General features: G+C 58.2%; 1 protein-coding gene across 3 annotated transcripts in view; it reads right to left on the minus strand.

Annotated features, from left to right (window-relative positions):
• Positions 1-25445, minus strand: part of TTC7B (tetratricopeptide repeat domain 7B) — a 185146-nt gene that overhangs the window by 1781 nt on the left and 157920 nt on the right. For all 3 annotated transcript variants that reach the window (XM_014543676.1, XM_005871192.2, XM_014543675.1), the window contains one exon: positions 24726-24928. In XM_014543676.1, coding sequence (XP_014399162.1) covers positions 24726-24928 — 203 coding nt within the window. The remainder of the gene's footprint in view (positions 1-24725; positions 24929-25445) is intronic.

Below are 25445 nucleotides of genomic sequence, written 5' to 3' on the forward strand. Positions count from 1 at the left end.
GGGGGGTGAGGGGGGGAGGGAGCAAGCACATCCGGCTCCTCGTTGGTGCTCTCCCCGCTCTGGTCCTTTAGAGAAAAGCCGAGAGCACGACACCCTCCCTTCCCAACCTCGAAGGGCAGGCGGGAGAATCGGAGGCCACCTGCCCAGGTTGCAGTCAACAGGATGTGAGGGCTAATGAGTTCCTGCCTCTTTCTTCCGGGGGAGGTAATCAGCTGGAGCTCCCTCTAGAACATTCCCACTTACCCAGCAGAGAAGCGAGGGCGGGAGGGGTTCTGGGTGCTGGCAGCCAGCAGCAGGCGAAAAGATGACAGAGGAGCCCCATCACCACCCCCCGCCCCCAGGCATGGCTTTCTCAGGGCATCTCAAGTGCCGAATGCACGCCACCTTTTCTGAGTGGCTCGCTCTACGTGGCAGGGAGACACACGGCGTGTGCTTGGCAAGGGGGTGAGGGGGACACGCCACTTGGCAGGATGGAAAGAGGCCTCTTTGGTTACTTGGCTGCAAGTAGAGACTATAATTGAGGTCACACCACGCTGGGCACGTGTTCACATGGCCACCTCTTTAGATTCAAGGAGACAAGGTGCAGAAAGGCCAAGTGTCTTGCCCAGGGTCACAGAGCCAATGAGCGCGGAGCTGCTGGCCAGCCCGGGGCTGCCTGAGGCCCAAGGCCCCGTTCTCCCCAGCGTGCCACTGCCTCTGCTCTTCTGGCTTCTGCCGCTTTAAGAGACAAGCCCGGAGCCCCTGAGGCACTAACCCAGTTACATCTGAGCAGCAGCAGATGGGCAGCTGCCCTGCTGTCTCTTCCCTTTCATTTCTCCAGCCACTGGCTGCCGCTCCTTGTCCCGCTCATGGCTGAGAAGTGGCTCCTCTCCAGGGCACAGATTTGCCCCGGCTCCGGATGCCTGTTGGGAGCCAGGAGATTCGCTCAAGGACTGGGAAGGCTCCTTGCCCCCGTTCGTACCCTCAGACTGGCTGTGATTTTGAGGCCTGGGATGGCTACAGGTGCCAAAGGACCGGGGAGTCCTGTTAGCCACCAAGTGGACCAAGATGTAGGCCCAGGAGGAGCAGGGCCTTGGCCCAGCCAGAGTGAGACAGAGGCCACCATTCTCAGCAGCAATGACTTGGCACCCCCCTCCCCTGGTCCTGTTAGCCACCAAGTGGACCAAGAAGATGTGGGCCCAGGAGGAGCAAGGCCTCGGCCCAGCCAGAGTGAGACAGAGGCCACCATTCTCAGCAGCAATGACTTGCAACCCCCACCCCCCCCACCTCCCCAGCTGGAGTGGCAACAAGGCCACCAGTCCTTGTACTGGGCATTTTACTTAGAACAGGGCCAGCTGCTGGATCTGGGTGCAGCTTACCATGGGGTGCCAGAGGGTATATGGCAGGGGTAAGTCTACGTGCCCCCCACAAGCTGGCAGAGAACCAGCTGAAGGGCTCGTCTGCCCATCACCCTCAGTGCTGGGCAGCCAGGAGCCTGTGGGTCTCGTGTTCCAGGGCTCCTGTGGGCTTGGATGTCCCGCCTGAACTCACATGCCGAGCTAGGAACAGGCTGCGCTTCCCGGTGACCCCGAAGCTTCCCGAGCAATCTGGTTAGCGGGACTAATGCCGAAAGCTGGAGCTGCCCGGGAGACATCACAGACTTGCCAGGGGCTGCCAGCTCGGGCTGGGCAAGCGAATGAAACTCGGCCCCTCCCCAGTGCCCCGGCGAGCCAAGCGCAGCCCAGAAACCAGTCACACAAGGAATCAACCAGAACAAGCTCCGGCTGGGGTCCGGCCACTGCTGGTGGCCAGCGGTGCTGGCGGGTGGGCCAGAGGGGCTGGGACCTGGACGCGCTGGACGTCAGGACTGCCTCCCCACCCAAGCCCCTCTGCTGTGTGAGAGGCCTTCCCCGGCTGGGATGTGCTCTTAGGTCCTAGAACCCGGGCACTTTCCCCCAATTCTACAGGCCCTGCCTCCCCTCTTCCCCAAAGATCCAAGGCCCAATTCCTGAGGCTGGCATTTAACTACCAGGATTCTCCCCACCAGCTATATCCAACTTCCTCCCAGTATGAACTCCTTGCTTCAGAGAGCCCAGGAGTATCTGGGGGATGCAGCTCCCCTCCCACTCCCAACCTTAGCCAGTCCCAGCCTGGGCCCCCCACCAGGGAGCCATCTATTCCAGTCCATCTGCCCAGAGCCCTGACGATGGATCCAGGGCCAGGTCCCACTGGCCCCGAGGCAGCACTACCTGGAGCACACGGCCCGCTCCCAGCCCTCCAGGCTGGTAGGAGACAGATTCCGATGACTGACATTTCATTACCACAATCACCTGCCCTCCCCCGTATCAAAATCCCCAAACCACCGGAATGCCTGCCCAGGTCCCAGCCATGTGCTGGGGACCCAGGGGAGGGCACGAAGCAGTCCTGCTCTCCAAGCTCGGGGCCCAGTGAAAATCCTAATGCAGCCAAGTGACTGCTGTGTGCCAGGCGCCCGGCTACGCCAGGGCAGGCAGGCACCCTCGCTCACCTCTAAGACCGACTGCTGTGTGCCAGGCGCCAGGGCAGGCAGGCACCCTCGCTCACCTCTAAGACCTGCCTGAGACGCGCCTGCAGGGGAAGCGCCGGAGCTGAGATGCGAACTCTCGCGCTGGCCTTCCTTTCTCCTCTCGGGGAGGATGTGCAAACAAGCTCCCACCTGTCGCCACCCAGCCTTCCTGGAGCCGCTGGGGGTGAGGAGGCAGCTGGGGCCGCCTCCTGAGAAGGGGGACCCCCTGAGGAGGTGGCTTGTTAGTCCCTTTCTTCAGACACAAACAAGACGGCCTCCCAGGCTTAGCCTGTAATTATTATAATCAGGTCTTTTGTACATTAAGCTCTTAGTGCTGCACCAAATTGGAAATAAGGGATTAAATTAAACCTGTTATTTCAAACGAGACAAAATGGACTTGGCTAGTTGGAGGACAATTAGCACCTTCCCCACTCATGTCTTTGTGTGAGTGTGATAATTGCTGCCACATGCCGAGGGCGCCCGGGCCTGTGGGCTGCAGTGCCCCAAGCTTCCTGCGGCAGCCCTGGCTCAGGCCAACATCGGGGCTGCAGGACAAAAGCCCTTTTGGGAGGTTTTAGACACCCCCTGTGCTGTGCCACTGCTTGCCCTCTAGGTCTAGGAGACAGGGAAATGGCATCGCGCGCATGAAAGCATCCTTCCCCAAGCCAAGCCACTGCTAAAAAGAAGCCACACGGCTCAGCTCTGGCTGGGGGTCAACCCCCCGCCCCACCCCTGGGGGCTGCTTTTTCCCAGGCAAGAGGCTCTGGAAAGCACACATTCAGCCGCAGGATGGAGATGAACACCTCCCTGTGCTTTCCTTGCGGGCCTGGCTGCTGCTGCTGCTGCAGACTCCTCGCAGGCCCTGCTCTGGGCAGGCTGCCCTCGCTGCGGCAGAGCCGGCCTGCGTTCCGCAGAGGCTGCGGGGCCCACCAAGGCCAGGGCAGGGGAGGAAGTCCAGTGTCAGGTGGGATAGGAGCCCTTAAAGATCCTCTGCCCCATCCTGGGTTGCAAAGGACGCCATCACACCACGGCAGGGATGGGGGTGGGAATTAGGGCAGGGCCGCCAGGAGGTCCTTCAAAAATACCAATCCACCTGGAGACACAGGCACGGACCCACAGGCTCTATTAACATACTGTGCACGGGATCACAACCAACGTGTCCTATGTCTCCAGTTAAAAAGTGCTTCACAACTGTGCTGGGTGGTAGGGACTGATTCATCCAGGTGGCTCACCTCCTTCTCTGCTCCCATGAGGCTTTGCTGCGCCTGCCTGGAGGGTGGTCGTCTCTGCACCCCCAAGCCTGATGCCGCCCAGCAGGGAGGCAGTCCCCAGGGAGAGGTGCTCTGTTCCCACAGGAGCCCAAAGGGTTGCCATGGCCGCCCCTTAAGCTGGCTGCTCCTTCGCCACAGATCTGACATGGCTCCCCAGGAAAACCCAGAACCACCTACTGCCCGCTGGTCCTACACTCTTTGTTGTTGTTAATCCTCACCTGAGGATATTTTTCCCATTGCTTTTTAGAGAGGGAAGGGGGGCGTGGGGAAGGGAGGAAGAAAGAGAGAGAAAGAAAGAGAGAGAGAGAGAGAGAGAGAGAGACATGTGAGAGGACACATCAATTGGTTACCTCCTGGCACGCACCCTGGCCGGAGCCAGGGATTGAACTTGCAACCCAGGTATGTGCCCTTGACGGGGAATCGAACCTGCGACCTTTGAGTGCTCAGGATGATGCTCTAACCACGGAGAACACCAGCCAGGGCTGGTCCTACACTGCTTTACCGATGAGGAAACAGGGGCCAGAGAGGAAAAGAGCCTCGCTCCAGGCCCTGCCCTGCTGAACACCCAAGAGGCTAGACCAGGGGTGGGCAAACTTTTTGACTCGAGGGCCACAATGGGTTCTTAAACTGGACCAGAGGGCCGGAACAAAAGCATGGATGGAGTGTTTGTGTGAACTAATATAAATTCAAAGTAAACATCATTACATAAAAGGGTACGGTCTTTTTTTTTTTTAGTTTTATTCATTTCAAATGGGCCGGATCCGGCTCGCGGGCCGTAGTTTGCCCACAGCTGGGCTAGACCCTGAAGGTGTCAGGAGGAGAAGCCCGGCCTGTGGCCAGTCCCCACGGTTCAGACTCCGAGCACAGTGCTCAACCCCAGCTGCTCTCTGCTTGTCCTGCCAGGGCGACGGGCCTGGCACAGGGAGAGCTTTCTGGAAGACTACCAGGCCCCCAAGAGTGGCTTCCAGAAGCCAGGAGGGAACGAGGACCCCACAGGAGCCCCTGCCCTCCCAGGAGCTGTGGGTTGGCTGGCTGGCTGGCGTCTGCGTTAGGGGAACTGTAAGCCTCACATGGGAAAACCAGCACACTCCACCGCCGTTTCTGTCCAGGTGTCTGCATTTTCCTTCCTGAGGAGGCGGCGGGCCAGAGGGAAGCAGGGGGGAGTGAGTGGTGGTCTCAGAATGTGCACAGACTGCGGCCAGTGCCGCTCTGAGGAGACCACGGGAGCCGCGGCTTTGAAAGGATCTCCCTGGAGCAGCTCTGGGAACGCAGAGCCCCGTGCAGCCCCCCAGCCCTTGCTCCCGGGCGCCTGTCCTCTGGTGGGCACCACAGGCACCGTCAGTCTGAGCAGGAGTGATTTGTGGGCGCAGCTGAGGGGGGCCCTGAGCCCCGCCCCGCTTTCCAACCGTGTCTTGAAAAGGAAGGGGACACGTGCAGCGGGCAGTGCCCGGTGCCCCCACCTGGATGCCAGCACTCCGTGGGGCCCGGCCCACGCTGGGCTCTGTTTTGTGTCTCCCTCTGTTTGTGTTCAGAGCTTAGAAATCGCAGAGCTTGCCAGGGGCTGATGTGAGTCCCTGCCAGCTCCGCCCGCCGAGGAGGGCCGGCCTCACCAGGCCAGGCGGCCCACAGAGCCAGATCCTGGTGCCCTGCTGATGCCCAGGGCGGCTGAGCCCCACACCAGTGCCCACCGGAGCTCCTGATGCGCCGGTTCACACTGCGACTCAGCCCTTCCCTAGGTCAGTCAAGGGCGAGTCAAGGGCGTCCTAGAGAAGACCCCCCTGGGAGTCGGCGCGAGTCCCTTTTCCTCTCGGCATCTCTGAAGTGTGGGTGGGGACTGGAGTGGGGCTGGTCTTTCTGTTTTGGCGATTTTGTTCAATTTGACACAGTTTCCCCACGGGCCAAGCAGCCAGCCCTGACCACCTCGCCCCCATCTAAGCGGTGTGCTCAGCAGCTGGCACCTGCTGGTCTCCAAGCCCCACCCACCCTGCCCCTGGCCCTGGGGGTGAGGGGACCGAACATTCATGAGGCCTGTGCTGGGGCTGGACGAAGAGCACGAGGGGCACAGGAGGGAGGGAAAGTGCGCTGAGCGGCTCCTGGCGGAGGGCCAGCCGCATTGGGGAGCAGCTCCTGACGGAGGCCCTGGGAGGAGGCAGGCTCCGGGGACTGGCCTTTCTCCATCTCTGACGGGGCTGGAGACTGACAGGGACTCTCCCGCCCTCCCTGTGGCCTCTGTCCTCCACGACTCCCACTCCCCCTGCTCACATGTCAGAACTAAAACCGGGGTGGCCCCTCCCCTCACTTCTCTGCAAGTTAACTAAACCAAGTGCCCGTGACCTCAGGCCACCATGGGGTGCAGTGCCCAGGGAGAAGCCTGTGGCCCCAGCAACCAATAAGGAGAGAGGGTCTGGGGCAGAGGGCGGGGCAGGAGGCAGGCCTGGGCAGGAGGCCGTAGTCTGGCACTAAGCAGACACCTCTGGAGGTGCTCCCTCACCAGTGTGTGCTGTGAAGGGTGCTGAGTACTCCAGAGGGAGGAGGAAAAGACCCAGCCCCCCCTCCCCGCCCCCCCCGCTGCCCGGGGTGACCACAGGCAGCCAGAGAGCGGCCCACACCTCTGCTCACTCAGGGTATCTGACGGCTGCAGGAGGCTGCGCTCTCATGGGGCCCCTTTTCCAGGTCAAATGTTTTATTTGAAGAAATGTGCCTTTTGGGGACCAGACCTTTCCAGCATTGAACTCAACTCAGAAGGAAACAAAACTCAATTTTTCAAAAACCTCTTAGTTTTCTAAGCCAGCGGCCAGCTAGCTCTGCAAGCAGAAACCCTCGGGGTTAGCAGGGGGCCTGGGCCTCCGCTCTGTGACATACAAGCCCCTCTGCAGTCCCCGACGGGCAGCCTCCTCCTCTTGCTTGCACCCTCCAGTGACGGGGAGCTCACCACTTCCCCAGGTGCCCACACCTTCAGTGGGCAGTCTGAACTGTTGGTTAAAAACGTGGAGTCCTAAGGAGCCCTTTTATCTAATTCCCACTCTCTGATGTTTGCTGAGTCTTCTGGGGTCGGGCAGAGTCCCCTCCCCCTCCTACCTGACAGCCCTTCAGGGTCTGAAGAAGCTTCCAGAACAGCCCCACACAACCCCTCCACTCATTCCAGGGAAATGGTAGAGAAATGGCAGATCCAGACCTGCCCCGGCTCCTCTGCCTCCCGGAGCTCCGCTGCTTAACCTGGCACCTGCAGGAGGCCTGGCCGTGGGTTCCAGCGAAGGAGCCAGTAAGTCCAGGAAAGCGTGCCTCCCCCCTCCCTCTAAAGCATCTGACTCACAGAATCTGCTAAAGCTGCTTTCCTCCAGGATGGATGGGAGGATCTGATGCCAGGGGTGACCACCAGCAGGGAGGCTGGGGCGGTCTGGCCTCGAGGCCACCTCACAGACTCAGGCCCCTGGGCCCCAAATTTCCTCTGGCCTAATTTCTTTGAAACTGGTGCCGAAATCTCCCAGGCTGTGGTGGCTTTTAGAGAACAGTCACTGGGGGTGGGGGTCGGGGGACATTGAGGGAAGGGCCCGCAGCGAGCCTGCCAGCAGCTTCCAAGTAGCAGAGACCCACACCTGCCCCCTCTCGGCAGCAGGCACCGAGCGGCCAGGGGTGGCAGAGAAGGACACCAACACTCCCAAAGGGCCAGCCTCTTTATTAACAGGCAGGAAATGGGCACCTGGGCGGGAAAGCACTCGCCGAGATCACAGTGAGCTGACAGCCTCCGGGGGCCAGGTTTCCAGGGGGCTCCTTCCCTTGGCTACAACCAAAGCTGTTCTAGTTCTTTCCTTCCTCCTGTTTCCTTCCGCCCACAGACTCCTGTTACGCGCCCGTGCTCATTCCTGCACCCAGGCACCAAGCACAGTGCCGCACGGGCGCTCAGGGCCTGGCTGTCACTCCGGCCAGGCTCCCTGCCTCTGCCTGGACAGGGGGGTGTGGTGTGGGTCCTGCCCCAGGCACGCCGTGAGCGGGCAGGGCCGCCTCTCATGGGGAGGCCCAGTGTCGGCAGCAGAGCGAGGCCTGCAGGAAGGAGGGTAACAAGGCGCTCCACCCCACCCCCTTCTTTTTAAGCCAATGGGAAGGCTAGGGCGCAGAGTCGGGGTGACTAGCTCAGGGCCCCGTAGCTACAGAGGAGGAGCTGCCACCCCTGCCTGTAAGAGCTTCCTGTGCGATGTCGGGCCCCGGGTGTCTAATTCTTCCGGGAGGAGACGCCTCTTCCGGATCTAACCTGGCGGCTGTGGGGCAGGCTCTCACCTCTCAGCAGCCATACCTGGGAGGGCAGGCACCTGGCTCAGGTACCAAGCCAGGTGAAGGCCAAGCTGGGCTTCCGAACGAAGGTGTCCTGGGGCTCTGTGCTCCCATCAGGCTGCCCTGCCAGGGTCAGAACGCAGGTGTCCTGGGCCAGCTCGGGGCTCTGTGCTCCCATCAGGCTGCCCTGCCAGGGTCTCTAGAGAGGGTCTTGAGCATTTGGGGGCCTTAGAGCTGCATTCCAAGAGGGCTCCGCTGGGTAGCCGGCGCTGCACCCCATGGCTCACGGCGGGGCGCCCAGGGCATAACCCTTCTTGAGGGAGAAGTTCTGGGGCACTCAGGCAGGGCACTCAGAACTCAAGAGCGCCTCCAGCTCCGTGTGGTGGCTGCCAGACTCCAGGGGCGCCAGACCTTGGGCTCTCCAGACCCAGGCTGGAGCGGGGCCCCCTCTGATGGGGCCCGGAAGGTAAGGCACACATAGTCCCCTCAGTGTGGATGCCGCTGCAGAGCAGGATGGGCCACAGCCCAGCTTCCTCCCTGCACCCCTCCCCCCAGCAGCACTGCCTGCTGAGCTCATCGAAGACAAGCCCCTGGAGACGAGGCCATTTAGGCAACTGGTCAAACTCCAAGCCAGAGGTGGGGTACACTGTGCCCCTGGCAGTCCCCCACCCCACCTCCAAGCCAGCTACCTAGAACCTCGGGTCCTTTTACTCTGCGGGATCAGGAAGAGGGGAAGGATGGCTTCCCCTCAACACAGACATGTCTGAGCTCCTCTGACTTCAGGGGGGCTGCTTCCTCCTGGGAACACAGAGTGAAGGCGCTGGGAGCCGCTCCCTCTTTCACCCCAGTCCTCCCTGCCCCAGCCCAGCCCTGGCAGGGGAATCACTTTTATCCAGTGCCCGGTGTCCCACCAGGCCACAGGGTGATGGGGTCCCAGCCCCCGGGCGGAGGGCTCCCTGCAGCCCCAGGCAGGGCATCAGAACTCAAGAGCGCCCCCAGAAACACCAGGTGAGCACCCCCCAAGCTCTACGGTGATGACCTAGCTGAAGGAAAGTCAGCAAGTCCCGCGCAACCTCAGGGGACCCCAGCGAGGACTCTCAGGTCGGCATCTGTGCTGGGCGGGAGGCCCTGGCGGGGTGAGGGGGCAGGAGGAAGCCTTGGGGTCCCAGAAAGATGTGGGGACGCTGGGCATCTCCTTACTCCGCAGCCCGAGACTGTTGGTAACAGTCCCGAGGAAGCTCCAGCCTCCCCTCCCCAGGTGGCCGTTTGGAGCGCAAGCTCTGTTGCTGCAGTGGCACCAGCTCAGAGGCTCCGCGTGGACAGGAGCACTAGCCACCAGCTCTTCGCAGAGAGAAAGCGCAGTCTGACCCGGTGCCCTGGGACCTGCCTCACCCAGCCCGCGACTTCTATGGTGCTAACACTGTCCACTGGTGATGGGCAAGAGACTCCTGTTGACTGATTTATACATCTCCTGGCTGACATTTCTTTTTATCCACCTCCCCCAACAACCAGTCGGGCAGAGGCGACAGCACAGGGCGGCCTGGAAGTCGGCGCTTCCCCACACCCATCCTCGTAGTGGAAAGTTTGGTGCTAATCACCCTCCCAAGCTGAGGCCCAGCCTCCCACCCTCAGGGGACGGCGTCCACCCCAGGCCCGCGGAGCCCAGCTGAGCAGCGTGGGCCTCTGGGAAGCTGTGAGCGCAGGCTCAGCCTTCCCCTGGGGCCCGGAACCTGCTTGCACAGGTGAGAGCAGCAGCCCAGGTGGCCACATAGCTCCTCCGGGGGCGGGTGCGGGTGGGGCAGACACACACTCCACGGGGGATGGTGGAGACAGGACTCCAGGGGGTGGGGGAGTGGAGGTTCTCCATGGTCAGAAACACTCCCCTCGTGACCACCACAGAGCTGAGAGGGGGTTTCCCGGGAGAAGCCAAGAGTGTGAGGGCCCTGGGACCAGGCCCCACTCCCGAGCGCCCTTCAAATGACCCCGACAGACCCTCGCCAGGCCTCTGTGTCAGCCCGTCCTCAGACGGGGTATGGGGTGGGCGTCACAGTACCTGGGTCTGACCGTTTATCACCAACTGAAAGCAAAGGCCTGTCCCAGCTGTTCCAATACAGTGAGAAGTCCTGGCCCCCCCTGGGCAGGACAGGGCCGGAGAGGTCACACGGGGAGGACGCCCTCCCAGGCCTGCTCCGAGGTCCACCACCCACTGCCCGCCTTAGAGCCTGCTCTCAGCCTCGGGACCCAGTGGACATGAGGAAATGCCTGCTGACGGAACGGCAGTCCCAGTCCCTGGCAAGTGCCCGCCCGGTGCACTGTAGGCACTCAATAGATGACTGTGGCCTGGGTGCCAGGGCCCAGCTCCACGCAGCCGCCCACTCCCGTCCAGCCCAGGGTCCCCATGAGGAGGGCACAGGGATGGTTTTGCACCAACTTGCACCTCTGGGTGCAGTGGACCTGTGCCCCCGGCGGGAGTGGAGAGGGTGCTGTCGGGGTGGCTCCATGGTGTGTGCCCCGCAGCCAGGAAAGCTAGCAAGGCTTCTAGGCCACCGCGCCCCGCCCCCGGCCCCCGCTGAACCCACCTGGGGGTGCAGGCTCCATCTGGATTTCATGGGGAAGGGGCTACACAAGCAGCAAGCCAGAGTGCTCCCACAGTCCCTGCTGGGGGCTGCCCCCCGGAGGCCCGCCCTGGGGGTGCCCTGTGCCCGTGGCAGCTGGGGAGGGACAGTTCTCTCAACACAAAGGCCGGTGATTCGGTGATTCACTACCTGCCACGGGGAATGTGGTCATTTTGGCGAGTACCTTCCTCCTCTCTGCCGGGATCTATTTTTCCATTTTCAACAGGAACAGACAGGAATGATAAGATACTTTGTGATGGGAGGAGGATTGGAATTGATAAGACTTGGAAAATATTTTTCCACTAATAACAAGAGGACGCACACATGGAATCAGGCAAGAAGGTGGGGGGCGGTGAGGGGGGCTTGCTCTGCCTGGCACCCCTGGTGTGACAGCAGGGAAAGCTGTGATTTAGAGAGGAAAGGCAACAAGGCCGTTTGCTCGGAAACGGGGGCTCTGGTCATAAACTCCCCCTCCCCCAGCTCCCACCCCAGTGATGGCAGCGGCGGCCATGGGGAACCACTGCTGCTGCGGAAATGGAACAGACACGGAGCCTGGCCTTTCCTTTCCTACACAGATGATCTCCTGTCCTTGGCCACTTCAACATGGAACAAATCAGCGTCAAGATTGGAGCCATTTCCTCCCACATCCCGGGTCAGCGCCGGTGGGAACAGCGCACCGATGGTCCCTCCTCTGAACAGCGGCGTTGGGCCAAGCGGATGTGTGCCGGCCACCTGCCGGGCTCACAGGAGCACGGAGCCCGCCCCAAGCCCAGCGCCTGTGCAGGGATCCACAATGGACCCCGAGGGGCTGAACACCACTCGGAGGGAGACGGAGGAAATTGGAGAGGAAATTAAAGCTGCCACGAATATTGCTCCTGGTGGTTAGGCCACGTGACGCGCACACTGTGTGGGCTTAGGAAAGACAACGCTGCCCGGCTCGCTGGGGTGCACAGAGGGGCGGCTGCAGCCAGCAGTAACCTGCCTGAAGGCGCTGTCTGCCCGGGGGCTGAGGGGTTTGGGCCCCAGCCTCCCTGCAACCCGCCTGGGCACCCCCTGCTCTCTGACTGGGATGCTTTGCTGAGAAGTGACCCTTTCCTCCTCCTGAAGAACAGGGAGGGCCAGACCAGGGGGAACCCCGCACTGCACCCAAACTCTCACAGCCGCCTGCCTTGGGAGCGTGAAAGGCACAGAAGACTAACAGCTGCTTATGGGCTGGGCAGCGGCTCAGAACTCATTCCCCCTCACGACAGCCCTGTGAGGGTGCAGAGCTCCTTTCTGCATGACACCATGGCCAAGGGCATGCAAATCAACAACGGACGGGAGGGGTAGAATGTAAACATGGGTCTTTTTTGCTCCAAAATGTGTCCCAACCACACACATGCCCCTCTCGTCCACCTGCCCGGACAGTTCTGAGTCTTGTTCTTTCTCTCCGGGCCTCCACTCAGCTGTCTGTCTCTACCTGGAGTAGCAAGGTGAGCTCCGGAGTACCTGTCCACAAGCACCCTCCACCCCAAATGTCCCACGTCAGGGACACTGTGTTCTTCTCTGTGTCCACTGACACCCTCCCCCCGCCATCTCCTTTGCCTCCCCTCCCCCTGTTAAACCATCTGGGCCGGAGGCCAGTGGTGTGCCAGCAAACTGGCTGTCGGAAAGAAAAACAACAGCCTTGATGGTAGTGTTTGCCAATTTCCGTGGTATAAATACTCCCACCAGAGCTGATTTCAAGCTGGCCGTAATGTCATTGCAGGTGGAGCTGGGGAGAGATGAGCAGAGGGGCTCGTGGGCTCAGGCCAGCACTGCCTGCATCTATCTCAGCGGCAGGAGCTGAGGAGGCCCCGGGACACCAGAGAGACCACAGAGACATGCAGGTGGCACCCTAACGCACGCCCGTCCTGTCGGCCGAAGCACACCGCTATCCTGATGACGGAGGGCGGTCAGCACAAAAGTACTGTTTTCTCCAGGGAGAAAACACAGAAAGGGAGAAAAGAGACACATCTCCTTTTGTCACCCAACAACTCGACTTGGGGAAGCTAAGGCACCCCTGAAACACCTCCGTCGTCTGGGACAGAGGCTGGGGGCCTGGTCTTCTCCCATTCAGTCTCCAAGAGATCATCCAGCGACACAGCCTTCTGAGCTGGATTTCCCTGCAGCACTTTTCTCATGAACCAGCTGTGTCCCATGTCCTACTCACTGGTGGGTGTGGGTGCCCGGGGTGGTGGGGTGGCTGGAGGGGGCTGCTGTCAGCAAGGGAGACAAGGCCATAGCGGCTTTTTAAAGTCATTCCAAAGGCAGAGGCAGTTTGTCACCTTTGCGTAAGACGCCAGCAGCAGGTAAAGAAGTTAACAGCTTGTGGGAGTTCCAATTAGAGAGCCAATTATAACTGGCTGGCCTGCCTGACTTTGAAAGGCCGGAAAACGCATGTTGTCTTAGGAGGAAGCAGATTTTGCTTCTAGTTGGTTCCGGGAGGTCCCTGCGGGGAGCGCTTGCGTGTGCTTTGGTCCCAGCCCCATGCCTCTGTCTGGAGGCCTGTGGCCCGACACGGGGGATGAGAGAACCTGTGGGGACAGGGGTGCCTGCAGGGGAGAGGTTGTTTTCCGCAGAAGACACGCTTCCACCCTTTATTTATGAAGCAAGACGCAGGAGCATCACATCCGCTAGGCTCCCCTGTGGGGGGCGGGCCCCCCGTTTCTGCTTCATTTGGAAGGACATCAGCCAGCATTTCGATTACGGATTTAATCAAGACTGACCCCTAGGCAAGGCCAGATCCCAGCTGTGTGTGTGTGTGTGTGTTCCTCCTGCAAGAATCCCAGGTCCAAGTCCCAGCTATAGTTGGGGACTGTTTCCTCATTAGTAAATGTCCCTCCTGCTCCTCAGTTGTTGGTGCTCCTGGGTCCTGTCCTGGGCCCCCCTCTCTGTCTTCCTCTGTGATTCACATCCAGGCAGCCTCATGCCCTCCCACAGCTCCAACTACCACCTACAGGTCACTGCCCCCCAACCATGGCTGAGCCCCAGAGTGTCCGACCTCCTGACCCACCAAGCCACACCAAGGGGCCTCTCTTCCTGAACGGACCCGGGTCACCCCATCTCGACATGGCCACCCTGACTTGCTGCCTCCTTCTTCCCACAGCTGTTCCTCCTCCCGTCTCATCTCACCCATCCAGGCGCCAGCACCAGGTGTCCTGAGTCAGCCTGGGACCTGCGGCTCCCCCATCAGCCCTGAGCACGGAGTCCACATTCTCAGCGTCTCCCACCTGGGACTGTCCACGTGTTATCAGCTGAGTCCAATCTTAGTGTCTCTTAGCTTCCACCGCCTCTAGAATGGTCTCTCCCAAATGCAAACCTTATCACGTTACTTATCTTGAAAAATTTCAAACGTGAAGAAAAGTAGAAAGGCTAATATAATTAACATCTACATACCTGTCACCTAAATTTAATAACCGTTAACATCTTTCATATTTGCTTTATCTACTTTTGGGGCAAGGGTTAGTATTGTAAAGAAAATTATAGGCATTTCACCCCTATACTTCAGCAGGAATCTCTAAAAAATAAGGATGTTTTCTTGTGTAAGCACCCAACCATATCACACCTAACAAAAGCAATAGTGCCTCATTGTCGTCTGCTACCTGGCCCTCGTGCAGACCTCCCCAAGTGGCCCATGCTTACTCCAACAGCTGGGCTTTAAAATGATATATTTAAGCTCCATCTGCCCCCAGCTGTGAAGGAGTCTACATCTCTACAAGCTGCTGAAACTTGGCCCCCAGGCCCCGCCCTCTGTGGCGCCCCTTTGGTCTCCCCACCTGAGAACAGGTCGCCACATTCTGCACGTCTGTCTATCAGAGTCCCGTGACTTTTCTACACTCACTCATACATGCCATGTCTCTCCTGGGCGTTCAGGACTGGCGGGGAGCGGTGTACCTGTCCCCTCAGGATCTAGCCCAGTACCTGGCACAAAGGTAGGTGCCCCATCCCACAGCTCACTGAATCCTCACCACGGCTGCTAAGGGGCCGTATGCTGAGCAAATGGCGGCCCAGTGCGATGCTAAAGAAGACACCGGGACAGGGCCCGCCAGAGCAGGTGCTCACACACAGAGTCCTCCCTGCGTCCCAAGCCTTCGGGTGAGGAGCCAGCTGATGTACTGAAAGGCTTGAATAGAAGCAACACCAGCAAAGGTATTTTCAGAGACAGGAGTTCCGTGAACACCAAGCAGGGGAGAAAGGAAGGGATCCGACTGGAAGAGGGGGAGGGTCAGCATCAGGGGTGAACCTGGTGGGAAGCGAAAGAGGCGAAGTCGCCCCGGGGAGGAACCCTGGCCGAGGCTGTTCAGCCGAGGACTCTCAAGGGCTTTCCTGGAGCTCTGGGGACTGGGAACTCTCTGGAAGCTGGGGCTCAGGTCAGAGAGCCGGTGGTGGGGCTCGGACTGTGGTTCTCATCGTTCCCCGGGAGGTTGCCTTGGGAAACACACGAGGGGCAAGGCCACCTCTGCCCTGGGCAGTGCTCTCGCCAAACGTCCCTGGGTGGAGCCTCCGCCACCTGCACCACACTCTCTAGTCAGCAGCACGCACATTCGCGCCGACCCCTCCCAGACACGCTCATGGGGTCTCGAATCTGTGCAGGAAAAGGGCAGGCCTCGCTCTCCTCATGGCCTTCCCAGAGCCCCAGGGCTTGAGACTTGGTGATTCCGGTACATTTGTCACTGGAACATTTGTCACTCCTTCCTCCTAGGCAAGCCCTTACCCCCTAGGTAACAGGAGGGGTGCCAGAGGCTGACCTAGAAACTCCTGCACCCAGCCGGGCTCAGAATTCAGGGTGGGAGCTGGCCATCCGGGCATATCTGGGCCTTGGGCAGCTGTGAGAAGGGATGCTACACAGCAGGGAGAGAGCAAGACTACTCCAGCTGGGAGCACAGGGAAAGGAGACAAGCTGAGTAGATGCTGCTTGACTTCAAGACACAGAGTGGGAGCCCTCCAATCCCTTCAATCCCCAAAGACAGTGGAAAATTCCACTGCCTTCCCTCCCCATCCCCCCGCAAGGGGCGGAGCTCCCTGGGCCCAGAGCTGATCAGTGAAAACCCGGGATCAGATGACCTGACCCAAGCTGGAGCGCTAGCTGTGGCAGGCAGGCAGGCAGTGGAAGCGAAATGTCAAATGGTACTGGAAAGGGGGGCAGAATCTCTGAGACTAAGTGGTTTGGATAGAGTATGTCAGATTTCAAATAATTTTAGATCATCATTACTAATGAGACACTGCACGGCACTGCCTGTAATTAGTCACAGAAGACTCCAAGCAGAAAACAGAAATAAACAGAATTCATTTCTCCTTAAGCTGCAGCAAAGCAGCCAGTGACACGGCTTGCATCCCCCTCCCGCCCGGGTCCCTGTCGCTTCTGGGCCTGCGATTTCGATTTCGGCCCCGGGAAGGCAGGGAGGCCTGGGCCGTCTCTCCCCGGCCAGCTGAGATAATGCTGCAGTGGGAGGAGGAATCCAAAAACCAAGCGGAAAACGTCTGCAGAGAACATCCTTGCACCCACGACGCTGTTTGGGGGGGGCTCCTGGGGAGGGGTGGTGAGTACGTGGGCCACGGCCAGGCCGGAGTCCTGTGGACGGACAGCAGAAGGTCCAGATTCCCCGTGACGCTCTCCTTGCTCCAAGGAGGACTCCCGTGCCCAGCAGCCAGAGAGTGTTTTAAGCTAAAAACATGCAGCTCCAAAAGGATATAGCTTGCATCATAAAAAACCTTTCAATTACCTGGTTTTCCCCGTAGAAAATTTCCCCAGCCCCCCTCACTCAGTGTCCCTCCACTGGGAGCAACCTCTGAGAGCCGGCTGCCCTGGGAGGCTCAGTTAACAAGCTCTGACCAGCCTCCTGTGTGACCCTGTGGCTGCGGCCTTCATTCCCACCTCGACGCCAGTTCCTGTGCTCGCGGTCGGAAGGCACTGTGCCAAGGCCAGGCCAACAAACCCACAGAGAAACCGTTAACCTGACGATTCGAAAACTGCACATTCCAAGGATCCTGGCTCAACATCTCCTCCAGGGAAACAGCATCCAGTGCTTGGGGGGCTTCGTATGACAATTCGAAAACTGCACATTCCAAGGATACTGGCTCAACATCTCCAGGGAAACAGCATCCAGTGCTTGGGGGGCTTCGTTGTCAAGGGGAATAAAAACAGCTGTCAAGTTCGAGTTCACTTGTAGCTGCTGGTCTCCGTTTCCCCTCCCCCACCCACCTTGCCCACCTGCCACCCGAGGTGTCCACAGGCCACTGTGCCGTCTCAGGCCTGACACCTTCCCCAAGGGGCAGGCAGACAGGTCGTGAACACACACCATGAGGTTCAACAAGTGCTTCAAGAGGCGGGGCGGGGAGGAGTCGCGGGCTGAGCCCCTCTGCAGGTGGAGAGGGGGTGACATTGGAGCCAGGCCCCAGGACAGGCTCTGCCCTTCCTGCCCCCAGCCCATCTCTGGTGCCTGACCAGCCTCTGCCCTTCAGGCCGAGGCCCACCCCCGCCGGCCACACCAGCCCGAGCCCAGCCAGGACAGATGCTTTTGTCTCTACCGGACAAGTCATGCCTCCTGGGGCCTCCACCAATTCCTTTCAACCTTAATACCCTGGGATACAGGCTCGACAGAAACAGTAATACTTTAAAGCAAAAGTACCATGCTCTTGGCCAACCACCTGCTCTGAATCATATACAGTGTATTCTTATTTTAGCTCCTCCACTTGCTAAAATTTGGTCACACTAGACCAGAAGGAAAGCCACATCCATGGCCAGCTCTTCGAGAGGAGATGTCTCACTCACTGTCACAAAGATGCAGGTGTGGCCTCGTGATGGAGATGGCAGTCCTGCTCGTGACTAGTGAGGGAATGGCAGGAGTGTTCACAGGCTTACGGAGTGCCATGCAGCCCGTATGAGCTCATTTACCCTGAACGATACCACCACCGGGAGGGCACTGTTATTCTCCCCAGTTCACAGCGGAGACAGAAAGATTAAGGAACTCCTTTCCAGCCCAGCTGGAGCGTGGCTCAGTGGTTGAGCGTCCACCTATGAACTAGGAGGTCACGGTTCGATTCCCAGTCAGGGCACATGCCCGGGTAGCACGCTCCATCCCCAGTGAGGGGCATGCAGGAGACAGCCGATCAGTGATTCTCATCATTAATGTTTTTATCTCTCTCTCCCCCTTCCTCTTTGAAATCAATAAAAATATATTTAAAAATAACATTTTTTAAAAAAGGAACTCATTTCGGGCCACACAGTCAGTAAGTGACAAGCCGGGACGTGAGCCAGGCCGGCTGGCTCCGGTGCCACGCTCCTGACCTCTGTGCTGTCCTACCATTCCGGCTGCAGCGCTTTTCTGACTCCAAATTCTCCATTTCACCTCAGACAGTGAGAACCAACATACCAGAAAATGATGTACGAGGCTTTACATTTCTCTATAAGAGGTTGAAGGTATGCTCATGCCAACCATTAATAATTCTTAAAAAGGCCGCAAGCTATCAAAGGAGCTAAAGCACAGTGTGGGCGGTCAGAAGGGAGAGGTGGAGGGAAGAAGAAAGCCTAGACATCCAGTAGAAGGCGGCCCTCCTGTTTGCTTTGCACCGTTAGTCCGAATCCCAATCATGGTGAGGAAAGGTGTTAGAGAAAGTAAGGCCTGTCCGCTTCCCAAGGCGTACTATCAACACACACACATGCACAGGAAGGGTGGGCCCCTAAATATTTCATGAGTCTTTCTTCAAAGAAAAGAATTGTTCTCAATTTTAAAAGCACCTTTCATCCTGAAAGAAAATAAAGTGCAATTACTGGATGAAAGAGCCTCCTCACTAGACTACGGTGACGTTTTTCCTGCCAATCACTCTTTCCAGGCTCCCTCGGAAAGAAAACGGATACCTGGGATGAAAGAGATCCACTTCTGAAGATCAGCATCCGCACGGGAAGGGCATCTCCGTTCTATTTCATTAGCTTAATTGTGCCTGGGTCTTGTCCAGAGGAACAGAAGGGACCCAGAGTCCCTCTTCAAGACTGGCTCCTCCCAGGGATAGATGTGTAACCCTGCCCTGTCTGTGCCCTGGGCTGCCCACGGCCCCGGGTCCCCCTGGCTAGACTGATGGATACATCAGACAGACACACAGACACTGGTCTCTGGAGTAACCCTGAGAATTTCATCAACTTCAGGCTGCGTCTCTCCTCCAACAGAGGCACAAGTTGGAAAACATGCTGCTAGCTAACAAAATATGAGACAAGCGATCTTGCCCAAACCTCATTAAACAGATGGACACTTTAAAAGATGGGGAGAGAGAAAAACACCCAAGTTTCATAATTTAGCAGTGCATGCTGCCCCCTTCCCTCCATCAAACCCTCTGCCTGCATCTGGCTCGGCATGCACATGGCTCTTCCCCGGAAACAAGCCCGTGAGCCTGTAGGCAGATTACAGAGGCTCAGCCTTCTCTCAGAGCAGTGCTGCTGTGATGACCGCGGCAGGATCAAACGCTGGAGATGTTAAACAACTTAGAGCAGTGGCTCTCAGCCTTCTGGCCCTTTAAATACAGTTCCTCATGTTGTGACCCAACCATAAAATTATTTTCGTTGCTACTTCATAACCGTAATGTTGCTACGGTTATGAATCGTAATGTAAATATCTGATATGCAGGATGGTCTTAGGCGACCCCTGTGAAAGGGTTGTTCGACCGCCAAAGGGGTCTCGACCCACAGGTTGAGAACCGCTGACTTAGAGCATAGTGACGATCCGATAGATTGCACCCTGCACCCGCCCCCTGCACCCGCCCCCTGCACAGCGCATGTGCCTTCGAGCAGATCGTCAATGAATGCACTTTTCAGACAGGCAATGTTCTCTCTGTCAGCCTCTGCTACCGATGTGCTTCCTGGGAACACAGCCCAACACCACTTCTAATGTTTTTACACTGAGGTCAGGTTTCTAATGCTTCAGAAACCCAAGATTGTGGAGAAAACTCTCAAAGACAGCCTGGGGAAGCCTGTAGTCGAAGCCATCCTGACTGAACTGGGGTTTTTCGTGTTATCGTCCATGCACAGAGGACACGCTAGCACTTTTGGACCCAGCGTGCCCCAAACAGAAAGCTTATCCTGTGATGAGTTGGCCCCTTAGAGTGACTCAACACTGAGCCACCTCCCCGTGGTCTCCCTTCTCCACCCCGCACCCTGCGGCCTCAGCTGGGGCAGGTGGGCCTCAGCCATCACCTCCAACATCTCTCCTCCCAATCATCGTCCCCTTTCTTCAGGGAGCTCCACCAGCGGGCTGGGACTTACCACGTCCCGTCTTGGAGCAACCCTCCCATGCATGGTGCTCCCTGCCTGCAGGATGGTCTTAGGCGACCCTGTGAAAGGGTCATTCGACCGCCAAAGGGGTCAAGACCCACAGGTTGAGAACCGCTGACTTAGAGCATAGTGACGATCCGATGGATTGCACCCTGCACCCGCCCCCTGCACAGCGCATGTGCCTTCGAGCAGATCGTCAATGAATGCACTTTTCAGACAGGCAATGTTCTCTCTGTCAGCCTCTGCTACCGATGTGCTTCCTGGGAACACAGCCCAACACCACTTCTAATGTTTTTACACTGAGGTCAGGTTTCTAATGCTTCAGAAACCCAAGATTATGGAGAAAACCCTCAAAGACGGCCTGGGGAAGCCTGTAGTCGAAGCCATCCTGACTGAACTGGGGTTTTTCGTGTTATCGTCCATGCACAGAGGACACGCTAGCACTTTTGGACCCAGCGTGCCCCAAACAGAAAGCTTATTCTGTGATGAGTTGGCCCCTTAGAGTGACTCAACACTGAGCCACCTCCCCGTGGTCTCCCTTCTCCACCCCGCACTCTGTGGCCTCAGCTGGGGCAGGTGGGCCTCAGCCATGCTCCTGGGCGGGTGGCCTGGGGCTCACCCATCACCTCCAACATCTCTCCTCCCAATCATCGTCCCCTTTCTTCAGGGAGCTCCACCAGCGGGCTGGGACTTACCACGTCCCGTCTTGGAGCGACCCTTCCATGCATGGTGCTCCCTGCCCTTCCCTGGCCCCCTTGCCTTGGGAACTTCGACATCTAGGGGATGGCTCCTTAACCTTCACTTCCCTCCCTCCCGTCAGCTCTGAAATGCCCTGTGCCTGCTGCACCAGGCTGGCCTTAGCTGCAGGCCCCCCTCAGGCTGACACATTAGTGCGCTTCCTTACCCACTGCTCCTGGGACCCCCGGGGGAGGGGTGTGTGTGTGTGGGGAGGTGCCCTGGCTCCCTGCTGCCCCCTTCCCAGGCTTCCCTAGGCCCAGTCCTCTAAAACCTGCCTCAGGCCTGTCTGCCTCCCTCTCCACAGCTGTCCACGCTGCCAAGCCCTGATGGCCCCACCATCTGCTTCTGTTGCACACCTGTCACCTGGGCGAGGGAGGTGGAGCGCCTGCTCCTGTTTCCAGGACACACTGTTTCTCAGCAGCACTCCTCGGTGCAGCCTCAGCGACCCCTCCCCTCAGCCTTCCTGGCTCCCTTCCACACTCATCTCTCCCCTGAAAACGCCGGTTCCTTTCTCACCCCCACGTCTCACACTCTGCCCTCCAAAGCCCAGGCTGACGTTCTCAGAGGACAAGCAGATGTCCCTGTTTGCGGAGCCTGTCCCTGTTCTGGTAACTTGTCCTTGGCCATCCTGAGTCTCGGTGTCTGTCCTTGGCCTGGGCAGCGTTGCCCAGGGATGCGGTTCCTCTGCCTTCAGTTGTCCCTCCCCCACCCTCCGTCCCATTTCCCTCCCCTCCTCTCTCCTCCTCCAGGTCATGAAAAACTAGTGGGGAAAAGCTTGCTCTCTTTCATGAATTCATTTTGGCTACTGGGAGCAAAAGGCTTTTAGGCATAGCATGCGAACGTATGTACATTTATCCACATGCAAAAATGATATGAAAATATGCCCTTAGATTTTCTGGAAAAAAAGTCCTATCAGCTTATGAATGCTTCCCTTGTCAACACAGCTACGCAATCCTTCTCCCCTAGCTCAGCACGCCCTTCTATCTGCCCACACTCAGCTCTTGCCGCTCTTGTCTTGTGCCAACTCATTATTAACAATAAGCACATTAATTTTCTTCTCCCCTCTCTCTCTATGTGGATTTAAACACATATGAAGGCTAAAACTGTTAGAAAACTGTCAATTTTCATTGAGGTTTAATTCATATTTCTCTTGTCAAGCCTGACCTTCTATTAAGTTTAATGAATACCATCTGCCTCCATGTCATTATTGCTTTTTAACAATATTAATGTGTTTGCATTTCTGCTTAAATCACACCCCTCCTCCGAGCTGGGTCGGGCGATCTGGCACATGTGCCACTCACCCCCCAACCCCCAAGTTAACGAATAATTGTTCTTTATGGAACAGGCAGGAGCTCCTGACTGCTCACTGCTCTCCGCATCACCTCAGCCACCTGGTCTCCACCTGTAACAGACACAGGCTTCCTTCCTTCCAAACAGCGCCCCCCACGGGCCCTCCTGCTCCTCTCCTCCCCTGTGAGCACTCTGACCACCTCCCCTCCTCTGGGTTTGTCCATGGACCACAATTGGTTCCTTCCCCTGGAACCTCCTTGGTTGGTTCCCGGATGGTCTCCAGTGCTCGCGTTCTTCAAGCTCCTTCTAGTCTCACCTTTTAAGTCCCGCCCTGACCCAGCCTGGGCAGACATTCCTGGCCCACCTCTCATGTGCACACCCCTCTCCGAGTGCCAGGCACGTGCCCAGACTCTGTTCCCGCCTCCCTCGCCACTTCAGTTGAGAGCCTGGCTCTTCCCTGGCCTCGACCTAGTAGAAAGACAGCTGTGAGCTCGTTGCCGGGCCCTCCTCTGCACTTAGGGGCCGACGGGCCAGTCTGGTTTCCAAGAGGGTCAGGCAGGGTCTTTGGTGACTCGGGTAGAGATTTTCAGTTCCTCTGGTGCTAACATTACCCCCATTATACAGCTGAGGCAACTGGGGCACAAAGAGGGTGAGTAACTTCCTAAGGTCCCAACGCTAGAGAGAGACAGACCTGGGATGCCGCCCAGGCCAGTGTGGCCTCCAGAGTGTAAGCAAGGCCACTTTTCTCCCTTCCTCCGTGCAAAGCTCAGGGAGGGAGGAGGAGAGGGAGGGCTGGGATGCTGCCCGGCCGGAGGCCTAGAGTTCTAGGGGCTGCCCCTCCATGGGATGGGCTGGGAGTACACAGCCCAGCATGCATCGTTCACAGGGTCACCAAGAAGGGACCCTCCAGGCCACCTGTTGGGAGTCCCACAGATCACAGTCCCTGGGTGGTTTCGGACCACGAGTATCTAAACTCCTTGGCCTGCCTCCAGCCTGGAGAGTTTTTAAATAGATCCGATGCCCTGAGAACAGTCTCAAGCGTTCATTGTTGTTATTTTTTCCTGGGGAGACCTCCCCAGCAGCCCAGTCCCCCGGCCAGAGGAGGCCAGGCGGGGCCTCTACCCCGGGGCTCCCCAGCCCTGGGTGCTGGGCCCACTGTGGCGGCTCCTTTCACAGAGGGAAGCGCCTGGCATTCGCCAGGGAGCTCAGGTGTCCTGACAAGCTCCAAAGGTGAAACCCAAACCTCCCTGGTGCGATTTTCCTATTTGATCTTTTGTCTCATGTGTTCCTCTTGGGGATGGACAAGAAATACTTCTCTGAATAATTCATACGCCCTGAGGTAGAAGCACGCTGCCTCCTGTTAATAAAAAGGCTGGGTACACACCTCGATTATGCCCTTCCTGCAATGCTAGAGAAAGCTCGCAGATCTCAGAAGCTCTTGCGAATGCCTCTTGCCATAGTGAGACAAAAATGAAAAGCCATTTCTAATCAAACTAGTGTTGGGATAGTATGTAAAATTATAAAGCTGTCCTGAGCTACGAAATGTTGATAAAGGGAAGTCGAAAAAATTAAGTAGCTGTAATTACTATACTGATTTATTTTTAAAACTGAAAATGGCTGTTGTCAGTTTTCTATTTAATAAGCACCTACTAGGTGCCAGGAACTCTGCCAGGCTTGTTAAGTAAATCGTTTCATTCAGGTCTCCCAGATGACTGGGTAAGTCACAGCCCAAGTCACAGGAACACCGAGGCCCCTGGAGGTCAGGCAACAGCCGGAGGTCTCAGGGCTGGGGCTGGGCTCGAGCCTGACTCGGAGGCCCCCCCTCCCGGTGCCCAGGGCTGGGTGCTGGGCTTTCTCTGCTGAGAACCAGTCACTACTGCTCAGCAGGAGAATGAAGGCTTTGGGCTCCTTCAGACAACATCCTAACCATGTCCTCTTAACACCTGGTAGAAACTCACAGCCTATCTAGTTGAATGTTTCCATTTCACAGAAAGGAAGGTGCAGAGAACTTATGAGCTTTTCCCGAAGTTAAAGGGCCAGCAAGTGCTCGCCCTCACAGATCACACACCGCTGACCGCGGGCCCTGGACTCCACTGACGGTGCAGAGGGCACCCCGCTTCATCACAAGGCTTCCTTTCCTGGGCTCACTGAGTCACACAGGCCCTGTGCTAACAATGAAATAGAAGCCAGAGCCCCAGCCTGGCCAGCAGACCAAGAGAGGACTGTGGACCTGGAGCGACTTACTTGGTCCTCTGGGTCCTCTGACAGGGGCGCCCCTACTAGGCATTGACCTTGGAGACAAGCTGGAGTCTCGGGGTCCCACAAGGTAAGAGGCACCAGTGTGTGAAGTGCTCTGACATTTGTGATGAAGTCTCTCCTGGGGGGCGGGCACCCCCAAGGTGAGACCCAGACGACAATGACAGCGCCCAGAACCATGGGACTGTCTTTATTAAACCCGAGCCACAGGGTGGCTGGGACCGGTGGCCAGGGAACCCTGCCTCACACTCTGCCCGCTGCACCGGGCAGGCTGCTGCAGCCATGCACCACCAGCTCCTAGGGCTCCAGTCACCCCACCCTCAGGAGGAGCAGAGCCGCTGGCTTTGCACATCGTGTTGGCCTGGTGGGCGAACCGCCTCCGGCCTCTGGGACCACAGGAGGGTCTGAGGGTCACGAGCTCCCTGCCGCTTCCAAGGGGAGCCCCACCGAAGAGGGGTCCCGCCGGCTGTCAGACTCACCAGTCGCTGCATGCTCTTCACGTGGGTGGGGCTGATGGATAAGGCCTCTTCGTACCACCGCCGGGCTTCGTCGATGTTTCCTCGGAGCTCGGCCACCTGGCCTCGCATGTACAGGACGTTGTGGGACATGGGGAAGAGGTTGGCAGCTTCCTGGGTACAGGCTGTGGCTTCTGCAGGCTTCCCAATGCCAATGTAGACTTCGGCTGTGGGGACAGAGCAGGGGATCTTTTCTGGGTTCCTGCCTTTCCGAGGCCTCGTGGACAGTGCAACTCTAGTGGGGACATTTACCCCCCCCCCCCCCCTTCCCCTCACCACAAGAGCCTGGCAGGGGCCCGTCGGGAACACACAGGGCCCAGAGCCAGGCAGTCCCCCGCCCTGAGTGTAAACTGCTGCAGGTCGACAGTCCTTCACACCCACTGCTACACAGGGACCTGAGTCACTCATATCATGGGGCCTTGAAGGGGACACATCACCACCACCAAGGGGGGAGTGAGGCCTGTGCAGGTGTCCTACCTGGAACACCTTGGCGTCTGGGACACCCGCCCTCAGCTCTGACAGCCCCCGAGTGAGCTCAAGGACAAGCCAACCAGAAGCGCACAGCCCCTCACAGGGCTACGGCTCTGCCCTCCGGCCTGTCCTCCTGATGCCAGCCAGTGTGACAAGGGCAGCGGCCGGTGCGTACATGTCTATGGGGGTAAATAAAGTGGCTGCTCCATTAGA

The sequence above is a fragment of the Myotis brandtii genome, unplaced genomic scaffold, assembly GCF_000412655.1.
Source record: "Myotis brandtii unplaced genomic scaffold, ASM41265v1 scaffold332, whole genome shotgun sequence".
Classification (NCBI taxonomy): Eukaryota; Metazoa; Chordata; class Mammalia; order Chiroptera; family Vespertilionidae; genus Myotis; species Myotis brandtii.